The 18522-nt window shown below is 36.3% G+C and overlaps 2 protein-coding genes across 8 annotated transcripts in view; one reads left to right on the top strand and one right to left on the bottom strand.

Moving 5' to 3' along the window:
* LOC126368383 (neutral ceramidase) overlaps positions 1–11000 on the top strand; it is a 354827-nt gene extending 343827 nt beyond the window's left edge. The window contains exon 16 of the mRNA XM_050012339.1: positions 10979–11000. The gene's annotated coding sequence lies outside the window, so the exon portion shown is untranslated. The remainder of the gene's footprint in view (positions 1–10978) is intronic.
* The window catches only part of LOC126368355 (muscle-specific protein 300 kDa), a 200724-nt gene that overhangs the window by 80161 nt on the left and 102041 nt on the right, over positions 1–18522 (bottom strand). For all 7 annotated transcript variants that reach the window (XM_050012271.1, XM_050012270.1, XM_050012269.1 and 4 more), the window contains 6 exons: positions 18147–18384; positions 17659–17993; positions 15129–17579; positions 4021–4153; positions 3639–3811; positions 2525–2676 (listed from right to left, as the gene is read on the bottom strand). In XM_050012271.1, the coding sequence (XP_049868228.1) occupies positions 2525–2676; positions 3639–3811; positions 4021–4153; positions 15129–17579; positions 17659–17993; positions 18147–18384 (3482 nt within the window). The remainder of the gene's footprint in view (positions 1–2524; positions 2677–3638; positions 3812–4020; positions 4154–15128; positions 17580–17658; positions 17994–18146; positions 18385–18522) is intronic.

Raw genomic sequence — 18522 nt, 5'->3', positions numbered from 1 at the left:
GTTACTATTGAACCGCCAAAATCACCTGATATGAGTTTGAGCTCTTTCTTAAGATATGTGATCATCAACTTCATGACGAAAGTGCTAATGTAGTGTGACATCGCGTTTGGAGTAAACTCGTCTCACAAACCTTTTTTTTTTTAAAAAAAAAACAGAATACCTACTTCAGAGCAAATTAGCTAGAAAAACGTTCGACCTACATAATTTGATTTCCCGAATATTGGATGTGACATTTAGTTTTTTTTTTCTAGGTGCGAATTCAAGCGTCGAGTAAACTGTCAACCTCTTGAAAACCTGCCAGAATCATCTTCCGGAATCAATTGGCAGAAGACAAGAATTTTTCTTAATTACCCGAAACGTAATATTTGAGTTTAGAACGTTATTTATGCGACTGTCATGTGGGAAATTAAATAAGTCTTTCTGGGAGGTCCGTTTTTTTTATGTTTGTCTCAAGGTTTATATAGGATGGCTTTGAGAAGTAGGCATTGATAAACAAAGTAAGGTCTTAATGATTCGAGACAAATATGTATTTTTTAATTTTTAGTTTTTGGTTTCCGAACGAAAATTTAAAAACGGAACTCGTACTTACGTCAGTCTGGTCAACAAGCGTTTCCCCCCTCTTTATTTCAAATGATACCCAAATGGAAAAGCGAGTCTGGCGTATGGCGTACGCTATTCGACAATTTATAGTCCGGCAATCTCGTGCGCGACCCTCCTGCGGGGCGACAGACGGTGGCGGGGACGGGGTAGCGCGTCATCCTTTTGACATTCTAGAACACGGCTGCACACGTAGAGAAGTGTGCCAGGATAAATCTTGCAATAAGTTGTATTTACTTGTGACGTAATATATGTAGGAGTGAATAAAAAGATAGAACTATTTTATTTTATTTTTATTATTATGCTTGAGGACCAATTATTAGGAAAACTAAAATATTAATAGATTGTTTTATTTATTTATGAATTTTATTAAAGAAAAATGTAATAAGAAGTGCTACATTTTATCACGTTTTTCTATGACGTCATAGGTTGCTTTTTCATACAAATCCCATAGCAATTTCGTGCTTCGACGCTTAACAACAATTTCCATATCGCTTTCATTTTCACTCTCCGTTTGATATTCTTCGTTACTTCTCTTTGATTTCTCCGTGTTTTGCTCATTCATTATTTATGTACAACCTCCTTAAGTTGTCTTGAGATAGCCTTACTCATCCTCAGATATTAATCTCGTGTGCGTCGCCCTCAAAGTAGTACAGATTATCAAGCACGTGTTGCCGCTTCGGCTGCGCGGCCGAGACTGCCGTACTTGACGCGCAGATGCACGCGTTTCCCTTCCCCGCTACACCACCTGCTACCCGCTGACATCTTAGCTACCCCGTCCCCGCCACCGTCTGTCGCCCCGCAGGAGGGTCGCGCACGAGATTGCTGGACTATAGTCAAATGAGATACTTTATAAGAAACGTCAAAACAAATATTTTCCATGGAATTTGTATGGAAATACTGGCCTGTGATGTCATCAGTAAAAGCAGTCGAAAGTTGTACTTAGTACCTATTGTTACTTCATTCATAATAAAATTTTTAAAATAAGTCAAAAAAAAAAGAGTTTGATTTTGATCATGTTAGACAACATGATCAAGGTTTTGTTGACAAAAATCACGTTCGAATGAAATTTTTGAAAAAGGCGCTTATGTGGTAAACTACTGCAGCTTTGGCAATATCTAGTTTCATCATAATATTATTGATCGCTTACCAAAATGCGACGTTCCGAACACCAAAGAACCGCACCGCATAATAATCAATACCATTATAACATAGTTCTTCTTTCATATAACACTGAAAAAATCTATTAAAACAAAATCAAATTAAATAAAAATATTAGTAACAATTGGGCTCGATTCTGTTACCCTATATTCAAGCTTAAAATTTTGTAATTCTTACCTTATTTATGACCTGAAAGAAATATAAATTAGCATTTACGTTTATACATAGGTATACCTAGAGACTCAGTGTCTTTTTGACTTGTAAAAAATAAAAATTAGGATTTATGTACATTTTGATTTATGTTTGTATACAGAACCAAAGTCACGATTTGAAAAAAAGGGATATAATTGGACTTAGCTTCATTATTAGACCGGAAATTAAATTGGCAGTAAACCATCGTGAATGTGAAATTAGAAGCTGTTGTAGCCCGGATGGAAGAATAATTGACTCTCACTCACACTGTGACATCGCAGGTTCGGATCGGGCTGGAAAAATTGTTTATCGGATTTTTGTTGACTTTACAATCCGGAAAACATAATTCCGTGCTTTGGAAGGTGAAGCTGTTGGTCCCGGCTACTAGGCATATAACACCTCTACTTACCCGCTTAAGCAACGTGGTAGAGTATTCACCATACCGCGTCTGGTTGATAGAAGGGGCCTGTGTTCAGCAGTGAGGCGTATATAGGCTGTTTATGTTATGTAAGTTTTTTCAGAATCGAGCCCACACCAAAACAACGGCTACACGCACAAGGAAAACTGAACTCACTTCTCATAGGCGTCGAGCAGTTCCTTAACCGATTGCTCGGTCTCTCCAGCGGCGTCTTTGGAGTGTGTCTTTAGAAGGCTCACTACGAAGTCTGCGTGTTCTAGAAGCTCGTCTCTACTTTCTTCCAAGCCTGACACTTCCGCTTGCAGTTCCTAGGAGAAAAAATAATTAAAATAAAAAAATCTGCATACTCGTAAGTTTTACAAGAATAGAAGCAGAGGTCAGTAAAGCTATAGCTTTACTTACGAAGGTTTTGATATATCAAAACCTTCGGCATTACGCTAGTTTCCAACTAGTCAATTCAGTTACTTTTTACTAAACGTCAAAACACATTTTATTATGGAATTTGTATGAAAAAGCACACTATGACGTCTTATTATTATGTTTTTCTTAATTTAAATTCATAAATAAGTTAAATACCTAAAAGAAAGAAATTGTTTCTCTTTAGTTTTAGATCTGTCTTTATTTAGTAATCAGAATTCCATGATTTATTTTGAACCTCGTACACGACCCATTTTCTTTGAAAAACTTTTTATACTATATATTTCACAGTCGATAAACTACTTATTACAGTTTTGTTCATAGAAAACAAATGCTTCTATATCAATAACGGTCGAAACGAGATTTACCTAAGTAACGACAACAAAAACAGAGTACCCAGTCTCTTACAAAAAGTAAATAGCCCTCAAAGAGTATCAAAATTACTTTCATTTTCTTTCTGACACAAACTCAACCTAATTTTTACCGACTTCTAAACAAGAGGAGGTTTTCAATTCGACCGTTTTTTATTATTTATTTATTTGTACTTACACAATAAAACAGACACAAGAAACATACAAAGAAAACAGATAGTACAGGCAAGCTTATCTCTAAACAAAGAGATTTCTTCCAGCTGACCTACGTTACGTTACGTTACGTACGTTTTATGTTTGTTCGGGGATAACTTCTTCGTGTATGAACCGATTTTGTTAATTCTTTTTTTTTAGTTTGACAGTTCTTAAACTACCATCTTTTACTTACAATAGGTACAAGAAAGAGATCTTTAAGGTTACCCAAGTTTATCGTAGCCGCACAGTGAAAACCTCTTAAAAGAAACTTTTTTCAATGTCCTCACCTGCAAAGCATGTCTAGTGTCGAGCGCTCGTCTCCTGGTGCTTGGCGTAGCATCGAGCTGTCGCAGGCGGTCCGACGCAGCTGTGACTGCTGAGGCCAAGCTTCGCTGGACATCTAGCAGCTGACTCCAGCGCTGTAGCTGGTGGTCGGCTGTCGCGGCACGCTTAGCTAGACCTGCGGCAAAGGATTAGAATGGTTGAGTTAGAGCAGTTAGGACGAGGGTAGGACTTTTGATTATCTGTCATCACAACATGACGACATGAAAGCACCCGGGTTATATGCATTCGGAAGTACAGAAGACGGCAGAGAATGCGCTCCTAGCAGTGCGCATAATTATATAATTACGACCACTTCGGCGTGGAACTGTGTGAGTGTAATTTTACCTTCGCAAGCGATGCCCCATCTGTCTGCTAGCTCCCTGGTCCTATGTTCAACTCGTTCGCCGCTCGCCGCGTCCGCTCCGCTGCACAGCTCGCGCGCCCGCTCCCGGACCACGTCCAAGAGCGGCTGCTGGTTCTGAGGATGCATCAGGTATATTATAGAAGAGACCTTCAGTTTAGCTTCTAACGATGTCAACCTCTGGTGGGCATCGCTCCTGGCCACCAACTTAACATCCTGGCTGGCTGGTAACACACGTTCAAAAAATCGCACAACCAATTCATTTCCAATTTTTGTGTTTAACAAACCTCCGCGTTATTTGGAGTACAAAATGACTTCAAATTCAGTTCAAGATATTCTTGCGTGCATCTATTCTTCAGTGTTCACTCGACATTACACATACATACAAGAACGGATCATCTTACTTTTGAACGATCAGATGATGAGCCTGTAATGTCCTAACCAAACTAGGGATCACAAAGTGATTTTTGTGATATGTCCCCACCGGTATTCGAACCCAGGACCTCCGGATCGTGAGCCCAACGCTCAACCACTGGACCATGGAGGTCGTTTTTTTAATTTTAACCTAAAATTCTGTTAGAATGAATTGGTTACTGCCTCAACAACTAGTTCACAGTGTGTGTAGTAAGTATACGGTCACGAGCATTAATATGTATACACTTTGGTACCATGTCACATTAACTTTTTTGACAAATTGAACTGTAAGTCTCACTAAATGTCAAATATGTTAGTGCGACAGAGTCCGAAAGTGGGTACATTATATTGCTCATGACTGTACACAAATATTCTCAATTATAACTATGTATTAAACATAACCTCGCCATAAATCTCTGTTACCCTCATATGCCTCAGGCCGAGGTAAACAAGATAGTTTTTAAGTCCATAATCTAGGATAAACAAATGAAATAATATGTAAGAAATGGAATTGGTAGTTGTGGAATAGACACCTCACACCATTAATAACATTTATAGTTTAGGTACGTACACTAAAGACTTGACCCGGCTTCGCGTGGATGCAATAAACTCTCGATGCAATAATTTCTCGACTAATCCAATTATAAGATTAGTCTTATTCAAGAATAAAAACTGCACGCAATTGACCACGGAGACTGTGAACTTGGACCTACTGATGATATTGCACAATAAGCAATATGGCGCCGATAATACTTCTACAGACCCTTATGTATTAGTCCTAAGTATTTCTTATGTTTACATTTGTGCAATAAAATATATTGTATCGTATTGATATCTTATCTGCTTAACAACAATCAGTAACCCTGTAACTTCGCAGTCGGTAATTGATTGAAAATGACCTACTACAATTCTTGAATGTACTTAGCTGTATAAAACCCCACTGCATTCCACTGTTTACAATGTTATCACAATCATAACTATGACTGATAGCAGGCGATAACAACGGTTTATCTGTAACTTACACCTGAAATAAGTCGCTTAGTAATCTTGAAATATTCTTGGAATGTTCTTACTAACCGAAAGTACAATATATTGCTAATTCACACGAATTAAATGATAATCGATCAAATCCAAAATTGACTAAAATTCTTAATTATAAAGACGCCATAGGCCAGCAAAATTGTACACAAGAAATGCAAATAGGATTAAAATTGCATTTAAGGTAGATACCAAAAAGTACCTAGTGTCTAGGTGGTACTATTGTTTGAACCCATTTTGTGGAAGTTTAGACCAATCATTTATAACAAAAAGAAAAAATGAAATCATAAAAAAATAATAAATAAATAATTTTGAATTTTTAAAAGATAATAATGTATGATTATGTTCGAATTTCAAAAATTTCTATTCTATTAACAATATTGAAAATATTGACCACAAATGCGCATTTATTTAGAAGTTAATTTTAAAATTAGAATGTTAGAATACATTACAAAGTATAGCTACTTACCTACTTCCTTTTTAAACACTGACAAAGTCAAGTCTGAAGAAGTAGGTAAGTAAGTACCTAATTTAAAACGACAAGTGATCATGTACCTACTCTTTTCTTTGTAATCTTTTATTTATATTTTCTGGTTATTTATAGGAGTTTTATGAATAGGTATATGTGAGGAAAACTGGCTGTTTTTATATTTTCCTTTAGCAGACAGGCCTTGACACCTTATCTCGTTAGAGCTAATAATAGATTGCAGTAAGTATACCTACTTATCGTCAGTTTTTACCGGAAAATAGTGGGGGGGGGGGGAAGCTAAAGTGCAAACATTGTTGTTGTTGTTGTTTAAATTCGCTTTATATGCGGCAGGCAAAGATATGAGGACCATACAGCCTTGTAATTTATTCTGACAATCGACAGTTACAGTGATAAAAATGTATGGGGTGGACATTTAAAGGTGAAAAGGTGATATAGCCTTCCCATACATTTCTATTACTGTCTCTGCCGATTGTCATATTCTTTTGTAAATGAGCGACTTTCCTGAAAAACAATATAAGTAGGTGGCGCTATAAAGATTTACCTTCGTTTGTCTATTTAATTTCATGGACAACAGACATATGCATCTTTTATCTTTGTTTTTGGTTATTACGAGTATATCTTTCACCCATTATTATTCTGTTCAAAATAAAAAGGTAGTAACATAATTCTATATACATAATGTGATCCAAATAACAAGCAACTATTATTTTTATATGTGCCTCTGCCATTAGATTATATTTTTGAGAATGAGAAAATAGGTAATTTTATCACGTTAAATCTGAACAGCACCATCTATATTATTTTTGGGGAAGGTAGCCTGTAAAGTCCCACATTGGCTAAGTAAGTATTCGCTTAATAGAGCAACAGTTTTATCTCTTCGTTATGGAATGTATTATTTGCCATACACAATTTTAAAATCAATTTTTTTTATGTTGGTTATTTAATTAGGTACCTATTTTTGAATTTATTTTCACATCCAATTAAGTGACGAAAAATTAAGAGTGTGAATGATAAACTTATTAGTTTTGTGAGTAAAATAAATCTTAAGCTGTTCATAATTATGTTTACAAGAACAAAACAATTATCATTCTATACTTTTTACTTATATGTTAATTAGTATCTTCATAATAAAGGAGAAAGTATGATAAAATACTTGCATTAACGAAAATAGTTTTTAAATTTAGAACGTGAATCAACACGACGACATGAGTAATATGTATCAGATAAATAATGTTACAACCGTACTAGAAGTAACTCTATTGATTCATTTAAAAGCGAATCGTTTTATAACTGCTTCAAATTCATCTCGAAAAAGGTTAGCGCCAAACAGTTTTTAATAGTTTTCAAAATTTATTTTAAGCTACATGTAGTGGATGTTAGGCTGATAGTCTAATAATAAATATATTCTAACGAAAACCTAACTTAAAATGTCAATTCCTATGCATTTTGCGTTATTTATTTCACAGAATAAAAACTTACAAAAATAGAACAACCAAGAGTATTTTTTGAAGACGGTCGAATGGACTAGGTTTTGTAATTTAAATTCCTGGTGTTAATGAACGATTGGTATGAAACGATTTCAAATTGGATGACTAACTGTCTTCAGAACATTGGCATTCGATTCTTTAGTTTTTTTTTTTGGTATGGAATAATTTTCGCCTATTGCTTTGTTATGTCTAAATATAAACGCACTATTAGTTTAATAAAACATAAAATCGTAAACTGAAAAATAAAAAATACTGTATAACTAACATCCCCTAAGTTGAAAGTACGAAATATCAATTCTCATTCTTATTAAATGTTGAATTAACTTTAAGCGAATTGAAAGAATAATCTTTTGATTTTATTATAATAAATATTTATTTTAATTTAAAGATGTTAATGTGTAGTCACCAGTGGGTTGTACATATAAGAAATAGGTTTTAAGTTTTAAGTACCTATCTAGCTATGTAAAGCCGATACTTAATTTAAAAATAGCTTCGTAGATGAGTAACATAACAAACATTTCAATGAATACTGGTTAGATTATAAAACACTGTCTATTGTAATAGGTAGTTGTTACTTCATAATAAATTCCCATGGTCGCTTGCTACGCATGCTTACAAAGTAGATACTTGTTTAACAGTCGTACAATATCCAAGAAAACTTCTCAAGTAGCTATGTAACTTAGTTTAAAATACAATCTTGCAAAAAAATAATTAAATATCTAGTAGTACCAATATCGCAACACTGGTATTGAAGCGGTTTTTCTTTAGAATATTTACCGGTTTTGGAAACAAGGAAGGCTCGAAAATTTAATTTCAGAAAATAATAATTTACTCAAAATGTTACCCCAATCCCACCCGTGCGCACTCACCTTCCTTTTCCGCGGAATGTTTACAATTTACAAACAACAAAAAAAGAAAAAATAAATAATCCCTATAACTAGTAGTATTCTGTACTAAGTAGGCACGTGAATTTCGCACTTGCACGACGTGAAAGCGTTAAAAAAAGTATAGTTTTGCACGTAATACGTTCTCATTGCGATGTTCAGTCGCCGACTGGCGGCGCCGAGACCTTGACGGCAGCGTGACATCATCGCTGTTAAGGCGATCAACTTCAATTAAGTCATCAAGTCTTGGTATATGTTGTGCAATATTTTGTCCATTGCCCTTTTTGCGATTTTTCGCAACACTAGATCATTATTTATGATGATATTTGGCAAAGTTATTTTTGGATTACGGAAGCTGTTTTTTCGGACGTTCCTTGCTTAAATTACTTTCCATTACTAATGTAAGTAAGTAGGTACTATTATTATTTCAGCGTTTTTCCGAATAAATTATATAGTATTTGTAGCAATATATAGTTTAAAAATAAATAATTCGGCCTTTGCCCACTTTGGAATAAGTTTATCCTGTAAATGGTGCTAATTCCTGTAAATACCATCTAATTTTATTTTAAGTTATATCTGTCATTTTCTTATCCGCCGAAAAGGAAAGGGACGGGTAATCGACAAGCATAAAATTTATGGAACACACGTCAATTTTAACCCTTTCACGGACAGAGACCATGGATCATTGATGGTTCATAATAGGTAGTATGACACCTTGGAATTCGGAACGTCCGTAGACGTTCTGTACTTGAATGTGTTAAGCACAAATCTAAACCAACCGTCTAAAATGTTTACATCCGTCAATAACCCGACACAGTTAAGTAGACAGCACGTCAAACGGATTGCATACCAGCGGTTCCAATATCTGGTAAAGTGTGCAATAAAATGTTTTATTATTATTATTATAAATTCGGATAACCTATGATATAAAACATAAGTTATTATAATGATAATAGGTACAGAAATAATATTTTATTTAAATACTAATATTTTGGATATAATTAATATTTAAAAAAATACATATTCTTATATTCGATTTCTCGTATCATCGCATCGCCTTAAACACATTGGGGACCGCGTGAATTGAATTCAATATAAGCCTCTAAAGTGGCTCTCAAGTTGTTACCACACGTTTTAAACTTTGCAAAATAAAATATGAGTTAAGGAAATTCGCGAATTAAACCTAAAATGAAGAGGAATTTATTTTATAGTCGTTAAAATATTTTATAATTAGTTACTTCGAACACCGGAAGTCAATATCATTACTGTAAACGCAAACAAATGTACTTATTTTAGAATCTTTTATCTTTTTGCAAATTTAATATCCAGTTAGTATTTATGTATGGCTTTCTGACTTTTGGTGTTCAAAGAACTACTCTACTTCTAGCCAGTAAGTAGTCTCCTTAATTTTTTTTTGTATTTAAGTACGATATACTAAGATTGAGAAGGGAATGTTAGGTTGGTTTGGACACGTAGAGCGGATGAAGAATAATAGAATTGCGAAAGCGGTATATAAAGCGAAAGTTGATGATAAGGCTGGCAGAGGAAGACCTAGAAGGACTTACATTGACCAAATTGGAAATGTCCTTAGAAAAGGTTTAGTACGATCTACTCTGAACCGGCGTGCGTGTATGAAGCGATTGATGAATGTGGAGGAAGCAAGAGAAGTGTGTCAGGATCGAAGCAAATGGAATTCTATAGTCTCTGCTTACCCCGGTGGGAAATAGGTATGTATTTAAGTACCTATATATGAAACGTGTTCTAGAAATAGAAAGGGGAAATACGCATAAATAAGAACTCAGTTACTATCTCATTCGGCTTTAAAAGGGGATTCCACCATGATAATTAGAGGTGTAAAGTATTACACCCACACCTCGCCAGCTATGTTTAAGTTCTATGTAAAAGGGGGCGAGCCCACACACACACACACACATATTTTTTTTCTAAATCAAATATAAAACTGACATATTTGTTATAAGTTCATACTACATATTACAGTGCTACTGCGCAGTTAATGCGCATTTGACATTTAAAAGATTGACATAACTAGGGATGGACATTAAGTAACACTGTTACTGTAATCGACACTTAAAAATATCGTTAGGCTATCGTTGGCTCGCTCGCTTGTGATATCAATATTCCGACAATAACATTATAGATAAAAGCATGAAAAAATGTTTGATTATTTCACATACCATCTACTCTTTATCTATTGTATAAGATAATCGGCGGGTTACCATCCTTACTTGGTTGACATACCACTAATCCGCACCAAGCGCTTCGCTTCATCCTTCATAATGCGCACAGCCAAGGAATGGAATGGGCTGCCGGCGTCGGTGTTCCCTGACTCTTATAACCTGGGGTCCTTTAAATCACGGGTGAATAGGCATTTTCTGGGTAAGCTCGTTCCAACGACGATCTCTTCTTCTTGTAGAAGAACGAAGTCAAGAGCAAACCCAACTTAATTAAAAAAAAAAAATAAAAAAAAATCCTACAAAAATGTTGTTTACAACCAATCAACTGGTATTACATACATACATAATCTCACACCTGTTATCCCTAAAGGGGTGGGCAGAGCCATGGTATAAGAAAACCAGGTATGCTCAAAACTGACAGCTAGCATTTCAAGGTTAGCCCAGCTGACGTCATCCCACCCTAAATTGCCATTTCGTAAAAAAAAAAATTACCCACGTCCAATGTTTTTAATTCACTTTGCAAGGAAAATTTATACTTTAAGTAAAATATTTACATACAGTTTTAATGATTTTTATATATGTGACAAATAATAGTAATTAAACACATTAGTCAGTAATTCACTTAATTTTCAATAATATACGTCCTTGGAATGTTGGAGATACCAATTGAATGGTAACACTTACGTCATCAAGGGCTAGCTATGGCGGCTTGTCATAGGATTGAGCATATCTGGTCTTCTTATACCATGGGCAGAGGCACAAGTAATCAAAGACAATTTGCAGCCAGTGTCGATACGATGCCCTAAGATGGATAACAATTGCACATCATGTTAGCAATGACACCATTCCTCTGTCGAATTTTTACATGCCCTAGTCATAATACCTTTAAAGTATCTAGAATAATAATACATAGTATTTTAGCAGTATTTAAAGCGAAGGTTGTTGGTAGGGCTGCTAGAGGAAGACCTAAAAAGACGTACATTGACCAAATTGGAAATGTCCTTAGAAAAGGTTTAATACTATCTACTCTGAACCGACGTGCGTGTATGAAGCGCTTGATGAATGTGGACGAAGCAAGAGAAGTGTGTTAGAATCGAAGCAAATGGAATTCCATAGTCTCTGCCTACCCTGGTGGGTAATATTCGTGAGTTGTTGTATGTATGTATTCATATAATTTTCTCGTAACTAAAATAAAAAAAAAATCTTTTATAATAAGAGCATGAGGAACTTTGTTGGAAAACTGTTCGAAGATAACTCTACAAAAAATAAATAAGTATTTTGGCACCACTCAACCGGATAAATGATTCTTTTTCGTTGATACAATACGTATATATTTTTTGCAACAAGACCACAGATCTCACACAAAAAGTGAAACAAAAAATTGTGTGGAGTGTCATCATCCTTCAGAAATGTGGCTATCGCAGAAAAGTTCAGTTTTGAACGAACTCTACATATTTGGAATGAGTATCATGACCACCAACGGCCTCCGTGGTCCAGTGGTTGAGCGTTGTGCTCACGATCCGGAGGTCCCGGGTTCGAATCCCGGTGGGGACAAATCACAAAAATCACTTTGTGATCCCTAGTTTGGTTAGGATATTACAGGCTGATCACCTGATTGTCCGAAAATAAGATGATCCGTGCTTCGGAAGGCACGTTAAGCCGTTGGTCCCGGTTATTACTTACTGATGTAAGTATGTAGTCGTTACATGAGTCATGTCAGGGGCCTATGGCGGCTCAGTAATAACCCTGACACCAGGGTTGATGGGGTTGGTAATCCACCTCACAACCCATACGATAGAAGAAGAAGACCGCCAAACAGTATTTTACCTCTATTTTATTTTGTTTGGGGAGCTTACAGGTTAATTCACACAATGTTACACTTAGTAGTAAAGAAAGGCCAATTACCAATTACCTCTAATAAGCTGAGTCTTCAGCGAATTAATACTACTGCAAAACAAATCACATTGAAAGGCATTAATCTCGTCAAATTGTTTAAGGGAACGAGGTAAATAACTATTGCTTCTATATTTGGTGCGGCAACGAGGTACATGAAGCAATTTATATTACAAGTTGGATGGATGGTGAGAAGCAGTGTGAAAACAAAAAAATAATTATCAAAATCGGTTCATACACGACGAAGTTATCCCCGAACAAACATAAAAAAAAATATACGGTCGAATTGAGAACCTCCTTCTTTTTTGAAGTCGGTAATAAAAGAGAGATGTGGTGTAAAAGACGATATAGTGACTATAGTGGAATGTTAAGTTGGTTTGGAGACGTAGAGCGGATGTAGGATAATAGGATTACGAAAGCGGTATATAAAGCGAAGGCTGATGGTAGGGCTGGCAGAGGAAGACCTAGAAGAACGTACATTTACCAAATTGGAGATGCCCTTAGAAAAGGTTTAGTACGATCTACTCTGAACCGGCGTGCGTGTATGAAACGATTGATGAATGTGGAGGAAGCAAGGGTAGTGTGTCAGGATCGGAGCAAATGGAATTCCATAGTCTCTGCTTACCCCGGTGGGAAATAGGTGTGAGTTCATGTATGTATGTATAGACAAGATGGATCATTAATTCATGTTTGGATCAAAGATAATAGTGGTTTCCAGGATTTGTGCCCGGTTGATGGCAATAGACCTCCTATTACATGGGACTTAGATATAGTTGGCGATGAGTGGGTCTGTATACTACACACGTCTGCCTACCCCTTCGCGGATACAGGCGTGATGCTTTGTTATGTTACATGATTGACTATAATGATATAGGCAATAGGCTGACCCTTAAAACCTTCCGGTTCAACACATGCTATAATATCTTAGTGTGCAAGATAGCACATCTTTTTATAGAATTTTACCTCTTTTATATAGTTTTTTATTTATTTATTGTCTTTGTTTTTGATAATGACTTTTTTCTTTTTGTTCTTCTTGTTGGTTGCCTGGAAGAAATTGCTCTAGAGCAATAAGGCCGCCCAAATTGTACTGTATTCATGTGTTATGTCTGATTGTTGAAATTTTAGTTCTGTGCAATAAAGTATATTGATTTGATTTGATTTGTTTATTAAATTGCTGCTTGTACAGTGATGAGCAATATCATGTACCCACTTTAGAACCCTGTCGCACTATCATATTTGACATTTAATGAGACTTACGGTTTAATTTGTTAAAAAAGTTAATGTGACATGGCACTAAAGTGTATACATATTAATGCTCGTGACCGTACGAGAACCGTTTTTATTATTGGTAGATCGCCAATACTTAGCACTTGGTCTCAATAGTGGCTGTTGTTTTCAGATCACTAGTAACTCTGCCCACCCCATTGGGGATTGCGGGCGCTTATGTAATGATATTCTAGAAATGGAGTGTTTGAATTTAAAGTCTAGGGCCATATGGGCACAGACTATGAGTCATAGCGTCTAATATGATTAGTCGCATACTGAATATGAAATTCCTTACTATTAACAGTAGTGATATCACGCAGGAAAATTTCGTGATCTCTCGTATTTTTCTCATAATTACAAGCACGTGTTTCTTATACTATTTAATATGACATATTTTTATTTGTTTTACTTTTATTACTAAAATAACAATTTTACAAAAAAAAATATTAAAAAACACAGCACAATAAAAAATAAAAATAAAGGAAAAATATAAAAATCTATTCGAACAACCCTCCTTCTAGTGACCCCTGTACAAAAGTGCCCATAATGCTGGCTGTATTGCCTCGCTGGACGGCCAGTGAGATTCTTTGACTTAAAAAGGACCAGGACCGGGGAAATATTGGTTAAGTATTTCATTTTAGTACCTAAATACGACTTACGATGACCAAATTGGAGATGTCCTTAGAAAAGGTTTAATACGATCTACTCTGAACCGGCGTGTGTGTATGAAGCGATTGATGAATGTGGAGGAAGCAAGAGAAGTGTGTCAGGATCGAAGCAAATGGAATTCTATAGTCTCTGCTTACCCCGGTGGGAAATAGGCGTGAGTTTATGTATGTATGTATGTAGTACCTAAATGAATATTGTGCTGCGAAGACGTTTTTCATTTACTTACACGATTTGCTAAATATAGGTCGATGGATAGAGCCTACTGTAATATTCCTTCAACGAATAATAAGCAACTCATGACATAATATTTCAACTTCATAAAGATACATTTGTCATGTTTGGAAACAATTCAATGTTTTGGTACAACCGTTGAGCAAGAATTTGTAATTTTAATAAGTGTTTTATTATGCAGTTTGCGCGTACTGTTCTACGCACATTGACTCGAATTATTACCTATGTACGCTTAGTCTGTAGAGCGAAACGCATGCTCATAAAATCTACATGTTACTGTAAAAAAAACTAATTATGAGGGATTATATCGCCATCTAGTTTTACAAGTGAGAATCGCTTTTAATACGAACGTTTCCGTATTTTGTTTTAGCTTTCGATTGAATATTCCAACTACCAATTCCAGTTTCCTTTTCATGGATAAAAAACTATAACGATACTTTAAGTACTTAGCCAATTGTCTACAGAGTATAGAATTAATCCCAACATATCTTAAAGTAAACTAGTTAAGGAAAGTAAATTACTCACCTCTAAATCGTTCTTGGCGTGGTTGATTTTCTCGAGGTGCATCCTGAGCGCGTCTACCGACGTGATGGGCTCGTCTTCGATGTCATTCTTGTCCAGGATCGCTTTAATCTTGTCCACCAGCTGGCAGAAGTCCTTCCAGATCTCCAGGTCCTGCTCCAACTGTGCTTGACGCGACTTCGCAGAGTTCAAAGTATTCTTCAACAGCTGATTGTGTTTCTGATGCTCTTTAGACAACTCTTCTTGTTCTCCTGCCGCTAGAGACGGCCAGATCTTATCTACGATATCTTGCATTCTCTTCCCGACCAAATCCTTCATCTCTGGCTCGGATGTATTGAAGAAAGACTTATGTTCCTCAAGATCGGCTTCAATATTTTCGAAGTCAGTACCGTTTTTGCCCATATCAAGGCGAATAGTAGCTTCATTCACCCAGATGTTCAGTTTTTCTACTAGTTGTAAGTATTGTTGTCTGTATTTCTTGTTGTCTTGCAAGTATTTCTCTCTGTTAGCTAATTCAGCAGGTAAAGATGTCTTCAGAGAGTTTGCTTCTGAAACCATTTCCAATAACGAACCAGGCACACCGTCGTCGCTCTTAATGACATCAGTAATCTTTGTAAGCTTGTCCAAATTGGCCTGGATGCTCTTAGCTAAAGTAGTATGTTCAATAAGTTTCTTGTCAACACTGGCTACATCTCTGTTGAGGAGAGGTCGCGAATTCACCGCAGCTTCGTTGTCATGAAGCCATTGCAGGATTTCTGACAAGTCAGAAGCCAGTTTCTTATGTTCTGCTGCAGCTTTCTCATGCTCTTGACGTTTAGATTCGACAGTTCTCCTCAAAGTCAATAGCTGTTGTTTCAGAGACTGTAATAGTTCAGTGATATTATTTCTATCAATGACTGTGCCTTCAGCTGCAATTTGTTGTCCTTTGTCTGTAGCTGTAGCAAGCAAAGCTTCGCATCCTTGGATCTTAACAATGATATCATCATAACGCTTGATCTTTTCTTCCAAAGAATCATTGGACTTTTCAATTTCACCTGTCAAATCGGTGTACTTGGCAATGAACTCCTCGATTTCCTTAACAAGAGCGAAGAACTGCTCTCTGAGTAACAGAAGTTGTTTCAGTTTAGATATTTGATCCTCAATAGTGCTCATTAAATCGTCTTGTTTAGCCAGAATATCTTGCAAGTCATGTAAGTTACCGCCTTGCAATTCATTCAGCATTTTCTTGTTCTTCTTCAGGTCAGCTAAAATAGATTCATAGGCTTGAATGATTGGTTGAACGTCCTCAACCTTGCTGCCTATTGGTTTGTTCAAAGCCTTCAGTTTGTTCTGGATTTCATTCAAGAACTCTAAAGCAGCAGCGATCTTGGCTGCAGCGTCCTTGTATTCCTTGATGTGCTTCAGAAGAATGTTCTTCTTATCATTTATGATTGCGTTTATTCTAGCAAATCTATCAGATAGCACGTTGATCTGTTCTTTGAGTTGCAGTTTGTTAGAGTCTGATAACGAAGCCATGATGTCTTTCGATTTATCTTTGATCTTATTGATGTTCTTATCGACATCCTCTGCTTCTTTGCTTAGTTTCTCGAACTTAGCCAATTGTTCTTCTAAGACCTGTAGGCTTGTTGTTCTCAATTCAGGAGTAGCAGCCACTTCAGCTTCGTTCAACCAGCTTTGGATCTTTGCTACATCGGACTCAAATTCATTTCTACCTTGGAGCAATTTGTTCAATGCTCCAAGTTTGTCATCGATGTCAACTTTAGCTGAAGTGTACTGTTTGTTGAGGTCTTCCAATACTGCTTGTAGTTTAGCTCGGTCTTCAGGCAAACAGTCCTTGGATACGGCGTTACCTTGTCTCATGACTTCAGTGAGGGTATCAGTATTGAACTCAGACAGTTCACTTTGATGTTTTTTGTGAACTGCGATGTCTTTTTCAATCTTAGCTGCTTCCAAAGGTACAGGTCCTCCAAGCTTTTTGATCTCAGCTAATTTCGTTTTAAGCCAGTTCTTTGCTTTTTCAATGTCGTTTTCTAATTTCTTTCTGTCTTCAGTAGAAGCACCTAGTCTCTCAATTTCTTGTTTGATAAGAGAAGCCAGTTGCTTTTGCTTAGATGATAGTTCAGAAAGCTCGGATTCTAGCTGCATTTGCTCTGAGGGCTCAAGTTCGGATTGAATGTTGCTAACTTTCTTTTCCAAAGAATCAATGACAGTCTTCTTACCGTCTGTCTCCTTTAGAAGATTGGCCATCTTCTTCTGTCTCTCTTTGACGGATTTGCTTTCAAAACCAAGAGGTTCAGGGTGAAGGATGTTGTCAATTTCTTTCTGCATCCATTCATTTTGGGCATTGACTTCACTCTTAGTTCCATCGATAGCTTTGTATGTAATCTCGAGCATTTGGAGTTTACGTTGAATACGTTTGGCAATGTCGTTGTATCTTCTTTCCACTGATTTCATCTGAAATAAAACAGACTATTAGATACCGCAAAATTAAAACATTTATATTTTTTTTGATCTAAGTAACTTTCAGACTTACTTGTTCTTCAACTTGCTGAGACTCCAGATTACTGACAATGTTGATTACTTGAGATCCAACTGCCTTGATGTTGTCTACCTTATCTTTTCCGGCTTTTGCGAATTCTTCAGTAAGCTCTTTTAGAGCGCTCAGTTTCTGAGGACAGGGCAGGCCAGATCCCTTGTCAGCTAAGCACATCTTCTTAAGTACTGAATCGAACCAGTCGTGGATCTCCTGGCATTTGTGTCTGAAGTCGTCAATGATGCCTTGGTTGCCCTTCTCTCTTTCAATGGCTTTAAGAATGGCTTGTTCAAGATCGTCTAATTCTTCTTCGAGATTGATTTCATCTTCTAGACCTGTTAATAGATAATTTGGTAAGTATTTTAATGTTATGTATGTGTTATATTATTGTATTTTTCAAATAGTTGAAAAAAGACATAAGACGCTTCTTTGAACGGTGTTTCTTTAAATTTGAATCCGTCAAAGATAGATCCAAAAAATTGGCTTACCTTCAGTCGGAATTTCAGTCAAAAGCCTGTTTCTCTTCTCGGTTACAGATGCTAAAGCATCATTCATGGCAGCTATGTCCTGCTTGGCAGCTTCAGGTCGCAATTTGGATGGGTTGGCAAGCCAGTCACGCGCCAAGGCATTGTGAACGTTGATCCATTCTTGGATTTCCAGGACTTGCTTCATGGATTCTTCCATACTGTGGACTGCATCTCCTAAGGTTTCCAAGTGGCTTTGCACCTATTAAGAAGATGAAAGTTTTAGAGATACATTTCGTAAATTTTACTTTGAAATTACAAATTTTTATTTGAGTCTATATACTAATATTGTTTTAACTACTTACTGCTGACTGACACTACGACGCATAACTTAATATAG

This window comes from Pectinophora gossypiella, chromosome 7 (assembly GCF_024362695.1).
Source record: "Pectinophora gossypiella chromosome 7, ilPecGoss1.1, whole genome shotgun sequence".
NCBI lineage: Eukaryota > Metazoa > Arthropoda > Insecta > Lepidoptera > Gelechiidae > Pectinophora > Pectinophora gossypiella.
This window is presented reverse-complemented; position numbering and strand designations above follow the sequence as displayed.